This window comes from Bos indicus, chromosome 28, assembly GCF_029378745.1.
Source record: "Bos indicus isolate NIAB-ARS_2022 breed Sahiwal x Tharparkar chromosome 28, NIAB-ARS_B.indTharparkar_mat_pri_1.0, whole genome shotgun sequence".
Classification (NCBI taxonomy): domain Eukaryota; kingdom Metazoa; phylum Chordata; class Mammalia; order Artiodactyla; family Bovidae; genus Bos; species Bos indicus.
Genome location: NC_091787.1, coordinates 43,733,530 through 43,748,439, shown reverse-complemented (window position 1 = coordinate 43,748,439; position 14,910 = coordinate 43,733,530). Strand labels below are relative to the sequence as shown.

The following is a 14,910-nucleotide window of genomic DNA, read 5'->3' as shown; positions in this document are numbered from 1 at the left end:
GAGTGGGTCAAATACAAACCATAAACTGTTAAGTAAAGAACTTTTTATTTTAATCTTCAGAGTTTTTTGCTTTGCTTTTATTCCTTACTCTTCTCATTAATTTAGCAGATCAACACATCCCATGAGCAGTACTTAAAGTTTTAGGATATTTTAGAAATACTTACACAGTTGTAGGAAGGGGAAAATATATTGGCGGATTTTTAAATATTAAATGTTCTGTTGTTACTACAATAAAGTGTCGAAGCAGAGTTTTTTTCTTCCGATACTGAAATTCTGCTACATTTCATGTGAAAACATTCCGTCTGAATGGAAAAGTCAAAGTTGAAAATGGGCATTTAGTGTTTTCTTGCCTAGGCATATCATTAATTCACCGTTTATAAAATGCTTTCTCTAAACAAGCCGTTTGCTCGGCTCGCCTCTGCGTTTCTCATTCGCTTTGGTTGGGTTTTGACGAGAATGCCCCAAGCTGCTCCAGATAGTTTCTAAGACTATCTTTCTTTTCTTAAATGATTTCTGGGATTTTGTTATTTCCCATCTCTTTTCTTCCCTTCCTTTCCTGTTACCATGAAACTTGCGTGGGGTCTAATATGCCATGCCTGGGAAACCTAAAATCATCCCTGCCGTGTAGTTTTGATTGAAAAATTAAAACATGTTCTCTCGAGTGGTGACAATCCAGCTAGGAGTGAGCTGTGGGCTAATAATGAGCAGCAGCTGTAATCACTTAACTGTCGATGTGCATCTCCTTTTTCCATAATGAAATAGTGTGGCACGTTGGGTTATAGCCCAGATCATCTTTATTAAGATAGTATCGGTAGAAGTGGCTTCCCAGAATGCAGTTATATATCAGCCAAACAACTGGTCTCTGTGCGTAGAGGTGTTCAGAGGAGCTTGGTCCCTTCTGTGCATGTGCCAGGGCAAATTGTATAACGTTTTTTCTCACAGTTTTATAGTCTGTCCTCCTTTGGAATCAGATGAACTTGGAGTCGTCTCTAGGTTTATGTCCTAAAGAGCAGTGGTCAGATGTGTAGTCAAACCAAGTTCTGCATGAGCCAGCATTGCTTCATGGGCTGTGTAAATTTCCTCTGAACTCTTGCAAGCTGTAGATTCTGGGGCTTTTATTTGAATGGTCTTAGTATCGTAATTTTAAGGTCAATGATCCTGAAACCATGGATGTCTCTGGGATACCAAGAAGGAACTTAATGGTAAAAAGAAGTTTTTAATTTTTGTTTCTTTAATGTGTTTTATATGTAATGTCTTTTAAAAAGAGGGAAAAGCGTACTTACTGGGCTAATAAAAATCTATACTGCCTGTTTTCCCGGTTCATAACGTATATACTATATACTTTTCTCTTTGCCATTCGTATTATAGTGATAGATAGGCCCCTGAACTTGATGATGGAGAAGAAATAAATGGTTAACCTTGCAAACTTTAGTTAATACTCTGAAGTCTTGGATATCATTTAGGAAATTCTAATTACAAATAAATGGACTGAAAAAGTTAATAAACTTTCAAAGGTAAATATTTTTACTTTGTAATTCCTGATAAGTTCAAGGCTATGAGGGGCAGATTTCTATCCTGCAGGTTGAAATATTTGACCACGGAGGTATTGACTTGTAAACTTACTAGGTAATCAATGATAATCAAAGATGAAAGAAACTGTAGCCAGTTTAGTAATTGGTACTAATTGCTCTAGTACCTTTAGCTCTTTCTTAAGATCGTCTCACTGGTATGGGGGCTGGAGAAGGGTGGGACAGTCGGTGTGATTGCTAGTGGGTGTGGCTGCCCCTTCTGACTAGTGGGTGTGGCTGCCCCTTCTGGAGAAGCGTGGGACAGTCGGTGTGATTGCTAGTGGGTGTGGCTGCCCCTTCTGAGGCTCTGCAGCAGTCTAGGTCTGCTCCTGGATCCCACTCTGTGAAAACCTCCATGGTTTCCTAGGAGAATGGCAGAGATTGAAGGGCATAATAATGCCAAATAGATGTTCAGTTAGTCGCTCAGTCGTGTCTGACTCCTTGCGACCCATAAGCCAGAATAAAATGTTGGCCTTACGTAATGTTGTAGCAGTTGACAGCGACCATGTCATAAAAGGCGTATAACTGCTGTGTGACCTGCAAAGGCGTATGTACGTACTTATGTTTATTTGAAAGTGAGTTTGTTTTTAAATATTTTAGATAGTAAGTGAATATTGATAGCTCTCTAATTGCTCTTGGAGGATATAAGAAGTTGCTGCGTTTAATCCTATTAGGGAATGTTGTCACAGAAGGGGCCAGGGCAGAGCTGTACTCTCCCCAAGGAGTTTGAGGGTACCTGCCCTTGGGGGGAGGCTGAGACACTGCTGGGACTGCTTCAGGAGCTGTCAGCTCCTGGCTTCTTGTGATCTGAGCCCATTCTCTGGAGCAGAGGGGCAGGGGCAGTAACTAGCTAAAGGTGGGAGGATTTAGAAATGGGTGGAGGTATTTTGTTACATTGGAGTAAAAGGTCAGCCTTATTTAGGTTGTGGCTTGTTTTTCTACAAAATTACAGAGTATTTTTCAGTTGTGCAGATGAATATTTCCAGTGCTGTGTGGCTTAGTTTACAAAAAAAATATTAAGTTTGAGAATCATTTATTGAACTGTAGCAAAAAAAAAAAAAAGTCAACCATGATCTCCAACTCGAAAATAATCTCTTTTAATGTTTCAATATAGTTTTCTTTCAACCTTTTAAAAGAAGTTTTCATTAAAAAAGCCAATATTCTTTCATTGCCTTCTGTGATTTAGACATTGAGATCATTTAAAGAAGAAGCTATCCCTGTACTGTGAAGGAGCTTCACACAAATGCACGCGCGCGCACGCACACACACACACACACACACACCCAGGGTGACATATATTATGACAGGGTTAATGTGGAGTCCTAACTCGTGTGGATGCGCCAAGGAAGGGTCCTTAACCTGCCTGGAGAGAAAGGCACGGGAAGGGAGGAAGTTGAGGGCTGAAGGACAGGTGGAGTGTGGCTGGAAGAAGAGGGAAGGAAGGGACAAGGTGAAGGCTGAGAGGTCAGAGGAGTGTACGCTTTGTAAGAACTGAAAGAGGGCTTGTAGGGGAGTGCGGACCTGTGAGGGGCCGGTCAGGACGAGGGCTCTGGAGAGAGGTGATGCTGAAGAGGCGGCCCGAGGTCCAGTCCTCGTGGTCTCAGACAGCAGGGTGAGGTGTTTGGACTATCTCAAGAGTGAGGGACAAACACGAAAAGGCTCTTAAGCAAAGGGATGAGGCATTCTGATTGTGCTTTCTTGAAAAGATGGTGCTAGAAAGTGCAGTATCCTGGGTAAGAGATGGTAGTGGCCAGAAGGGAGTGTTAGCAGTGGAGAGACAGAGTGACTCAGAGAGGAAGTGTGTGTGACATGAACTCTGTCGGTTGGATGCGGTAAAGAACAGCAGTGGGCAGAGGCCTGGATTTCCACTGAGGGTGCCTGGAGCATGGGTGGCAGCTCTTTCCATTGGATCAGGAAATTTGGGAGGAGGGACAGTTCAGGGGAGGGTGACCTGTGGTGCTGTGGGGACATCTGTGTGGAGGGACCAGCCGGCAGTTGGACGTCTGGGCGAATGGTACTTCTGAGCTCAGAAAAGAGACTGGGGCTGAAGACCTAGATTCACGTTACCAGTGTAAAGAGAGTGAGTGAAACTGTGAGGGTTAGTGAGATGGTAGCATGGGGAGAGTGTGTGCAGTGGGTAGCTTCAGATACTCCACATCCTTGTGGGCAGAAATAGGCAGGGGACAGAGAATGAGAGTTTGAAGGCGCCGGTGACTCTGCTGCAGAGTGAGAGGTAGGCCATGAAGGCCCCAGTGTCTGTCCGTCTCAGCTCCTGGTTGCCGCTGGTGGCCGAGTGTGAGTCTCGTATGGAAGAGGTTCCCACCGCTAGTTTGACTCTGGCTTGGGTTTCATGTTCTGCACCGACTGGCACCCGTCTCTCAGCAGGACTGAAGGTGAAGTGGTAGAAACACTGATGTAGTGGGGTCTGGGCTCAGACAAGAAAAGGGCGTTGGTTCCATGTGGACAGGCAGGAAGCAGGGCGGAAGGGCACTGACTGACAGGTGCCTGCGGTATACTATGGATCAGGATATTTTGACTGCCAGTAGAAAGAATCCTGGCTTCAGTGTGGGTTAAATGTTTACATAACGTGTGCTACATCTAGGAACCTACCAAGGAGGCAGATTGTAGACACAGCGTCATCAGAGGCAGCCCAGGTTCTCCTGAGGCCAGTTCTTCTTGTGGTCATAAGATCTCTTTGCACAGGAACTCAACTGCCAGTGGCTGCTGAGCTCTTGTTTCCTCGTTCACATGCAGCAGGAGAGACCAAGAGATGACGCGACCCCTGACCTAGAGCCTAAGTGCTTCCTCACCATGAGCCAGCCAGTCTTCCCAGACCCCTCAGTGGACTGGCGAGCCTCTCTAGGGGAATGCTGTGTGCTAACAGGCTGAAGATGAACTGTGTTTCCAGCTTCTTCCCTCTTTGCCGTAACCAGACGGTGGTCAGAGTCCCATCAAGTACATGTCTGGGAAGGAAGAGGGGGCACCTGCACAAAGTTGTTCCGTTCAGAAGGAAAAGGGGGAGAGATGAATGTTGACATGGTGGCAATGACCAGTTTTCTGGCTCCCTATGTGTAAATGAATTGGGATGATTCCATAAATTATGTGGTTTTTAGAAAGACCTCGAAACTCTAATAGTATTTAGTATATACTATTCTAAGCACTTTATAGTTACTGATTTAAACTTCATATAACTGGCTGTTGTTCCCATTTTAAGATGAGAAACTGAAGTTCCAGAGCTGTGCAGAGCTGGGGTTCAGACCCAGGCAGTGCTCCTAGCTACTTGCCTGTGCAGTAGTAAAGAAAGAGGATGGTTTGTTTAGCCTGTCTCTTATTTGCAGGTGTTCAGGTAGCGCCCACTCTTTCTGCAGCACAAAGAACGCTGCAGCGTGTATCTGGTCCACAAATATCTGCCTGGGATCGTCTGGTCAGCAGCGACTCTTGCTGAGGCTCTTGTATCTCCGTCCACAAATGTCTGCCTGGGATCGCTTGGTCAGATGCGGCTCTTGCTAAGGCTCTTTCTCTGTAGTGTTCGGCTGTTTTCCACAACACTGTGACGCTTGAGCTCTGTTGACTGGGGCTTTCTGGGAGAAATGGTCACTGGCGCTCACCCACTGGTTCTGTATCACGTGGAGAAGCGAATAGCATGCTGTAGTGCAAAAGCGGGCTGCAGCTGTCAGAAGACTGACTTGAGGCGTCGCTCCGTCTCCTGGTAACTGTGGCACCTTGGGCACACCAGTCTTCAGCAGCCTGAACACTGCAGGGTTCTCATCCTGCTGGCTTCCCTGAGCTGTGAGACTGAGTGAAATCCTGTGGGTGAAAACTCTTGATAAACTATAAAGCTTCAAACTGATAGAACATATTCTATGTTCACTTAGGTTGATATATACCGTTTATGCCTTCGCTAATCTGGAATAGAAGAAGAGAGAAAAGTTTGCTTGTTAGGTAGTTTTTGTTTGATTTACTTCACTGTAGATGATATTTTTAACACATTAGCTGGTGGTTCCTCTTAATACATGCGTCCACTCATTGATGAATGGGGCTGTAGGGATTTCACCAGGTGGGCTTATCCTCAGTAGGATTTTCCTTTTTGAGCTGTAGAGTTTTGTTTGTTTCTTTTTTCATGTTTTGGCAGTTAATCATCCGTATATGTCATTCACGGCTGTCTTTTCCTCTTGGACATTCTGGGTGCAGGTTCGAGGGGTTGGGTCCGACCATCATTGTCTGTCCGACAACGGTGATGCATCAGTGGGTGAAGGAGTTTCACACGTGGTGGCCTGCATTCAGAGTGGCAGTTCTGCACGAAACCGGGTCCTTTACCCACAAGAAGGTAACATTACAATACTTCAGCACCTTTTTGCTTGTTTTTGTTTTAAAACCTTCCATTTTACCTGATAGTCTTTGCTTTGATCCATTTATTTCTCAGATGTATGTTCTGATATTTCTTTCATGCATTGATTGTTCTTGATTCATTTTAGAACTCTGTATTTTCAGAACAGTTGTGAATGCAGGCTTTATCATTCTAACAGCCCATGGTGATGACAAGACATGTTCTTGTCCAGTGAAACACAAGCCTGATACCCTGAGTGGGACCAGAAATCAAGGGCCTTATGCAGTAGTTAACTGGCTGGATTTGAGGCATTACTGGCTTTAACAGTTTTAGGAAAGTAGGTACAAAATGCAATTAGTATTTTAATCAGTAAAGGCATTTGTTAACATGCTTTTAAAATGTGTTTTTAATGAGCAAAAGAACAGCCTGCCATTTTGACATTTTCGTTATTTGTATTATTGCCTTTTAGTTAATTAAGTTGCTTTTTGTTCTCTGAATCCTTGATTGCCATTTAAGTATAATCACTGTTCTTTGAAGGTGGCATTTCTTCACTTACTTGTTGTTTTAGCCACATCATCCAAAAGGAAGTTTATCATCTGTTCTTCTGTGGGTAGCATAGATAGCTTGTATTATGCTTTTTTAATTCTCATTTCTGTCTATCATCTAGACTGTAAACTCTGCAGAGTGGAGACTATGTCTTCATCATTTTTGTACCCCAAGTGCCCCTATAGCTGAATAGATGATAATTACACATTTTCACTGGGGTTTGCAGGTTTCTCTGTAGATGAGCAGTGGCAGTTTGTTATGAGCTCTTCTCTGCTGATTGTCGTAGCTCGTGAGTGAGGTCTTCGTGCCTTCTCTGCTGATTGTCGTAGCTCGCGAGTGAGGTCTGCATGCCCGTGAGAGCAGTGCCCCTGAGAGGGCTGGTGTTCACCCTGCTGAATTAAGTACATGTGAGCCACTAAGCTCCAATGTCTTTGTAATTCTGCCAAGACCCCCTTTCCTCCAAATTCCTATTTGTTCATGATGATGAGTAAGCAGAGCTTTTGTTAGAAGTGAAACAGGAGTATCTATAATTTGGTAGCTCAAGTTTGGTGAGGTGGAATCTTGCTTTTACTAGCTGTTGTTGAAACCAGCTGACTTTGCCCTGAATTTTAAACGATAAATGGAAAACAAGTGAGTTGAAATAATTAATGAAGTGAGGTAAACGCTGCAGTTTTTAAAAAGTGGTTTTTTTAGTAGCATGAGAATAAGTTTCAATCATTTTTCTAGTCAAACTAAATTGTTATAACTATCTTGTTATCACCCTTGTAAAATATTTTTGATTGCTTTTTTCACTTCTTTGTCTTTTGACATTTCTTAATGTTTTGTATTGCAGAATCCTGTACTAGAATTCTTTAGTTGATGGCATATCTTTAAAAAGCATATTTTTCACATGTTCCTCTTTATCCTTTTATTTTCTTCTGTGCTTTTTCTGTTACACCTTCACCATATCATGGCCCACTTGTATTTCCTCTGTTAGCCTGAAAAGCAGCCTTCAAGCAAATGAAATGCATTGACTAACGAATGGAAATAGAATTGACATTGGTCAGTGCCTCTGTTGATGAGTCTTGCTTCCTTAACTTGCTTGGAGGGCAAACAGAACCTTAAAGAACAGATTATTCACTTTTTTTTGACAGTGATCTGCACCTTCTGAGATGTCTGGTTATGCACAGATACGTGCATACATATAATTGTTCATAGTTTTTCTAGTACTTAATGGTTTACCGAGGACTTTAATTTGAAAGTTTCTTACTTAAGTTTTGAGGAAAAGTAAGGAGGCCTGTGTTTTTACTCTGACCCTTAACTCTTTGTATGCTTCCTTTTCCGTTATGAAGCGTCTCATGTCCCTAAAGATGTAAGCTGTTATGCAAAAGATTGAAAAGGTGTTCTTCTGTATCTTTCAAACCATACTATCCACTTAGAAACACAGTTTATTATTAATATTAGTATCAGTTTATTATTTGTGATGAAAGCATATGGAAAATGTGTTAATTCCTCCACACAGGCCTTGTTTCCATTTCTGGAAACAAAATTCCTTTTTTCTGAACATTTCTGAGGTCAGAGCTCTGGCTTCTGGATGAAGCACTGAGGGGCATCTGATCGCTCTGCTGCTTCCTTTTGTGTGTGTTTTGTTGTGTGCAGAGTGTTGTTACCACCATGCACACTCGTTGGCTTACAGGTGTGTGTTAAATTGCAACAGAGTTTACAGTTCTTAATCACACTTCAAATCCTGCAAGTGCTGTTCTGTCCGCTAAGCCAGCATTTGATGTCTACCTTTCCATCCTGTAGGCTGAAATTCCTCTTTTCCATGGGGAAACATTCTGTGCCACTGGCTGTCCTGTCTAAATAAAATGGCAGCACTCTGGTATAGGGACATTCAGTGCTGGAGAAAATAGGGAAGGGAAGAGAATTTCTCTTTGGGAAGCTTAACAGTGTAATAATGCCAGAATTATTATTCAGTAGATTATTATTATTTTTCTAAAGTTTTGTTGTAACTTGCAGATGTTAAACTTTGAAATTTTTTAAAGTTTTTCCTTTGGAAAATAGATATCAAATGATCAAGCAATTTCTCATGGAGCTTAGCTATCATTTTTCTTCCCTAAATTCCTTTTAGCTTCCCACCTCTCTCACCATGTAATCCTGTATTATCTTTGTTAATATTCATTTTGGTTGACAGCATAATTTTGAATTATCAAATGAATATTCAGCAACCATGCAAAAAAAAAAATGTGGCCAATATTTTCAATCAAATGATCAAATCGGATAAGAACATTTTCAGGCTCTGAATCTCCTTAATGGTCAGTTGAAATCTCATTTACTAGGAATCTAGGATTTTCCTTTTCTCATTATCTTTTATGATCCCTTTTTCTAATGGAGAGAAACTTGATACGTAAGTTGATTAATCTTTATTTGTTGAATTAGATCAGATCAGATCAGTCGCTCAGTCGTGTCCGACTCTTTGCGACTCCATGAATCGCAGCACGCCAGGCCTCCCTGTCCATCACCAACTCCCGGAGTTCACTGAGACTCACGTCCATCGAGTCAGTGATGCTATCCAGCCATCTCATCCTCTGTCGTCCCCTTCTCCTCCTCTGTCGTCCCCTTCTCCTCCTGCCCCCAATCCCTCCCAGCATCAGAGTCTTCCAATGAGTCAACTCTTTGCATGAGGTGGCCAAAGTACTGGAGTTTCAGCTTTAGCATCAGTCCTTCCAAAGAAATCCCAGGGCTGATCTCCTTCAGAATGGACTGGTTGGATCTCCTTGCAGTCCAAGGGACTCTCAAGAGTCTTCTCCAACACCACAGTTCAAAAGCATCAATTCTTCAGCGCTCAGCCTTCTTCACAGTCCAACTCTCACATCCATACATGACCACAGGAAAAACCATAGCCTTGACTAGACGGACCCTTGTTGGCAAAGTAATGTCTCTGCTTTTGAATATGCTATCTAGGTTGGTCATAACTTTGCTTCCAAGGAGTAAGCGTCTTTTCATTTCATGGCTGCAGTCACCGTCTGTAGTGATTTTGGAGCCCAGAAAAATAAAGTCTGACACTGTTTCCACTGTTTCCCATCTATTTCCCATGAAGTGGTGGGACCGGATGCCATGATCTTCATTTTCTGAATGTTAAATACAATACTTAGGTGTGTGATGTTATTTGAGTTGCAAAAAATGGATATTATGTTTCTAACTGGCTTGGAAAACTAACCATTTTCTTGGGGAAAGAAAATACATGAAAAGATAATAAGACAGTTTTATAATACTTACTAACTCACAGCAGGTGGTGGCATCTTTAGCACTGTGTAGTAAAGTTTGTTTAATTATTAAGTACCCTTTTTTCAAGTTGTTGGAAGATGTCTCGTGAGAAATGTTTTGCTTATATTCTGAAGCAGTTGTCACTTTAAAGCTCTCTCACCTTTCCCTGCTTTGTAGGACATGGTAATACTGTGGAATAGTTTTGATGTTAATAATTCAAGGAGACTGATCATTTTGATTCATTCATGGTATTTAGAGCCATAGGATTAGGAAAGGCAGCAGTGGCATAAAGATCTAAAGGCTTAGATGTTACAATTGCCAGGCCAGGGCTTGGGTCTTGGGTCTGCCATTTTATAGCTTTGTGACCTGGCAAGCTGCTCAGCTTCTCTCAGCCCTGTTTGAACTCCTGAAAATGGGTATTTTTTTTAGTAATCTTTTGAGAATGTGTTGGGTTCGTACGGGTGCACAGTAAACTTAGTGTGCTCCCCAGCGTGCAGCGTTCACCCAGGTGATTCCTGGTGTTGAAAACAGAGTGTGGCTGGCCTCTTCATCTCAGTGCTTGAGAAAAGACATTCTGATGCTTCTGACTGATTCAGTATGATTATGCTTGAGATAGTTCACACTCGCTTTATCAAAGATATTCACAATCCTTTACCTTTTTCACCCTGTGTCTAGGTACATTGGCTCCAAGTGGATACAGTGAAAGAGAATGTTAAAATTCTTTTTTGGGAAAGGCAGGGTGTGACCAGAGAAGAGTCCACACAAGGATGGGCCGTCTGGCACCACTGCCATCGCATGTTCTTTAAAAAGGCCCGTTTTCTGAAACGCTAGCATGAAAAGACTTGGCTTTTTAAAAGCTGGGAGTCGAGAGAAAACATAACAAAAGTAGAAAAGGACCACGTGGTCCCTTAGGCATCCTAAATATTTCAGATCCGCTCCAAGTACACAAATTATAACACAAAGCGATGTTAGTTCCTGTTAACTTTCGAGACGGCGTGCACACCTGATACGAGAGATGATCGATGCTGCGCTTGTTCTGTAAAGGATATTGTAAAATTATCTTGCCGGGGCCCTTTTTTCTTCATTGTCAGCACAAATCCTTGTTTATTAAAGATTTGGCTTGAAGGAAATTTTAATTAATTACAGGTGCAGTAAACTCTTCCTGGGCAGCGCCGGGCCGTTTGCTGTGAATGGCCTTCACGTGCCTGTGCTCCTCCCGGCTCCCCTTGCTGCCTGACAGTGTGATTTATGGCTGCTGCTTTCCACCAGTCCACTGTTTGCCCTCTAGGAGGGATTGGTCTCCTGAGCCTCCATAATAACAGCAGCACTTTCACAGACATCTTTTAATGACAGCAGCGCTGCATTCAGTAAGTCAGGCTAATTGCAGATGTACCCTATTAATTGCAAAAACTAGGAGAGGTTACATATTTTACAAGCTTTTAATTTGGAGACCGCCCGAGATGATTTGTCTTAAGTGTTTGGATAGAGACCTCCATAATATTCAACAATTCACCATTATTGAAACTCTGGTCTAGGCAGTTACAGAATTCTGAGATTGAATCAGGTGAAAACAAATAGTCTTAGATGTGTTTTTACCCAGAGGCTGTTAAATGGAGGTTGTATTTTCAGGGCAGACGTTCAGCAAATTTCTTCCTCTTTTTTATAAAAGCATGTTTGATTCTTCCTCATCATCATACATCTTTCTGAATATAGTAGAAAATTTGTATTTCGATAGCTATAGCTTAAATCACAGAATTTTCCAAATAAATTTCAACTCTTAGACATACCCATGAAGCTAAGCATCGCCCTTGTGGTGCGTAACTGGGCGGCGTAGCATCCCATTTGTTTAACTGGGGTACAGGGACGTCCAGAATCCAGTTCAGGGTGGTGTTCCTTGGAGTGTAGTGGGATGACGGTGCTGAGCTGGTGAATTCAGCAGCGAGCGGTTCCAAAGCCATGAACACGTGGACCCACACGGGCAGGGTTTGGCTCTGATGCAGTGGACACTTTAGAAACATGAGTGGTAATTTCACTTCTGCCGTATTTCAGGCCCCACACAGTCGTTGTTCTCCTCTCCCGTTTCTGTGCACACAGCTCCATGCCTGGAACTCGGCATAGGACGTGGCTGTGCGTCCATTTGCTGCTGTCCCTCACCCTGCCTGCTTCATGGTTTCTAGCAGCCGCTGCTCTCCCAGGAGGAGGGGGAGATGGGGTAGAGTTGCAATGGCTGCCTGCTCAGAATTCCAGTGGAAAATTAAGATGCACAGGAGCTGTTGCAATCACCTCTGGCTTCTGACTCAGCCAGAGGTGGGATCTCAGCACTGGTGGGATGAGTGCAAGGTGGAGCAGTGTATCTCTGGACACCTTGCACGTCTTCGCTGGACACTCGCTGCCATGGTGGGGCCCGAGGCCGTGGATAGCACTGTGGTCAGGGAGAAGTGGGTGGAGGCGGGCAGTGTATTCATCATAAGGTACCAAAAGATAGTCAGGAGATGGTTAACTCCCTGTGGCCTCTGTGCGGTCTTGTGCAGGGACTGCACGTCATGAACGGGGAGGAGGTTCAGCAGCGTCATGTCAGTGGTGCAGCTCTCACTTGCCGAACCTTCACTAGCACCAGGCGTTATGGCTCTTACCTCTGAAGTTCTAGGTGAGCCCTGAGGTGTGTCTCATATAAGACAGTTTCTCTCTTCCTCTTTCACAGTTGTCTTGGTCAGTGTTACACCCCTTATATTCTATTGAATTAAAAAATATTCTAATTCTTTGTTTATTAAGGTAATATTTTTGAAAATGTTGAATTTATAAAATTTATATGATGTATGATTATATGAATAATTGTATTGGTTTTCCTAATATTTAGTGATTCTGCTCCTGTGATGCCTTATTCACTTAATATAGTGCTAAATTTTTATTTATAAAGCAATGAATCTCTAGTGAGGAGTACATGTGAGTATGTTGCTTCTGTTGGTTTTGAAGACAGCATTTTGCTAGTCTTGTTCTGTATTTTGGGGCCATTTAAATCACAGAGTTGATACCTACTTCACTTTAAAACCCTTGGGTCTAGTAGACTTCTGGTGGGAAAAGTTTAGCATTGTTTTCAAGTCTTTAAGTATGGTCTGATGGGTTTGTTTCGTTTCTCTTGGGTCCATTTCGGTAACTTATTTATTTTTAGCGCGCATCCTCTCAGGTTTCGGGTGGCGTGAGATCGAACGCTGCGTGGCTGCTCTTCTGTGTGCTGCCTCTGTGTAACTGACGTCCCCCACGTTGCCGGGTCAGTCCGTTCTGCAGGCTGACTTTACAGAGGTCTCTCTCTTTTGGGGTCTTTTCAAAGAGCTGTTCACATGCGTTCTCTATCAGTTCTGCGAGTTTTGTCCTTAAGCGTCCCTGGTTTTTGTTTTTATCTCACTGTCTCACTCTCCCTTTTTCACCTCATGCTATGGCTGCTAGGTTTGATTTCCGCCTCAGTGGGGTGTGAGGAATGAGGGCCTGTATGTGGGCTGAGGCTCTGCTAAGAGTCGTCAAAAGGAGCTCACGGACGGTGAGCCTCGGCTCCTTTGTACCTAACTTTTGCACTTTCAGTTGCCTTTAGTCTTCCTCTGTCTCCTGAGGTGGAATTCTGAGAAGCAGTGGCGTGTCCCGCAGGTTTTTGTTTGCATTTCCTTGGTATGTCTTTAATCGTCCGTGTACTCGATTCTCAGTGCCAGTCTGGGCTTTGGCCATGCTCTCCTAGTGGAAGATGTCACTGCTGCCAGCCCACTGTCACATGGCAACCCCGAAATAAACGTCAGGTCTGAAGTTTAGTTTTTTTAAGTTTAGTCGCTCAGTCGAATCTGACTCTTCGCGACCCCATGGACTGTAGGCCACCAGGCTCCTCCGTCGACGGGATTTCTCCAGGCAAGAGCACTGGAGTTGGGTGCCATCGCCTTCTCCAGTTAGGTCTGAAACCACCTGTCTGTTGCCTGTTCCTTTCTTTGCCTTACAGTGGTTTGATAGTCCTACAGTCTGGTTCTTTTCTGATATTTATGCCGAAGACACATGACTGAACCACCATTATTAGGGCTTCCCGGTGTTAAAGAATCTGCGTGCCAAGTAGGAGACCCGAGTTCTATCCCTGGGTTGGGAAGATTTCCTGGAAAAGGAAACGGCAAGCCACTCCAATACTCTTGCTTGGGGAATCCCATGGACAGAGGAGCCCAATGGGCTGCAGCCCATGGGGTCACAAAGAGTTGGACATGACTTAGTGACTGAACGGCAGCAGCAGCTATTAATCAGCAAATGGGCTTGCGTTTTTTGCAAATGTACTTTAGCCTGTTTTCTGTCACGGTAAAGAATTGAACAGGATTCATTACCTGTGTACACCCCATTCTACCCTTGGAGAAGGGATTTTTCTTTTTTAGTACACTCTTATTTTTCTCCTGTTTTCACTCTTGGTTGTTATACTGGACTTGCAGTAATGCAAAAATACATCCTTTATATATATATTTTATACATATATATATATACAGGATCTGTATTTTAGATCCTTAGCCGTTTCATTAGTATTTAAAATAATATTTTAACATTTAATTATTTAACTATTTTAATGTTTAATTATTGCTGTAGTAATTTAAGATTGGTAAGTATATTACATGTAATCGTCCCTTAAAAATATTTTCTTTCATTATTAAGAGGCAGTGTTGCCTGCTGCTGCTGCTGCTGCTAAGTCGCTTCAGTCGTGTCCGACTCTGTGTGACCCCATAGACGGCAGCCCACCAGGCTCCCCTGTCCCTGGGATTCTCCAGGCAAGAACACTGGAGTGGGTTGCCATCTCCTTCTCCAGGGCATGAAAGTGAAAAGCGAAAGTGAAGTCGCTCAGTCGTGTCCGACTCTTAGCGACCCCATGGACTGCAGCCCACCTGGCTCCTCCGTCCATGGGGTTTTCCAGCAAAGAGTACTGGAGTGGGGTGCCATTGCCTTCTCCGCAGTGTTGCCTAATGCTTAGTTAATACTAGCTCTGGAGTTGGCCTCTTTTTTTTACTCTCAAATCCCACTCCACCTCTTCCCAGCTCTGTGGCCTGATAATATTATTTACTCTCTCTAAGCCACAGTTCTGTCATCGGTAAGTTGAGGTAAGGACCTCCGTCCTTTCTCAGAGGTGCTGTGAGCTCCCCGTGTGTGCTGAGCCTCAGGTGGGGAGCTCTGCTGTCCACTCTGGTGCAGAGTGTGGAGTCCTCAGCTCCCTCCTCC

The 14,910-nt window shown here is 43.4% G+C and overlaps 1 protein-coding gene across 4 annotated transcripts in view; it reads left to right on the top strand.

The window, feature by feature from the left end:
- ERCC6 (ERCC excision repair 6, chromatin remodeling factor) overlaps positions 1–14,910 on the top strand; it is a 73,016-nt gene that overhangs the window by 36,710 nt on the left and 21,396 nt on the right. For all 4 annotated transcript variants that reach the window (XM_019953715.2, XM_019953716.2, XM_070781971.1 and 1 more), the window contains one exon: positions 5,760–5,895. In XM_019953715.2, the coding sequence (XP_019809274.2) occupies positions 5,760–5,895 (136 nt within the window). The remainder of the gene's footprint in view (positions 1–5,759; positions 5,896–14,910) is intronic.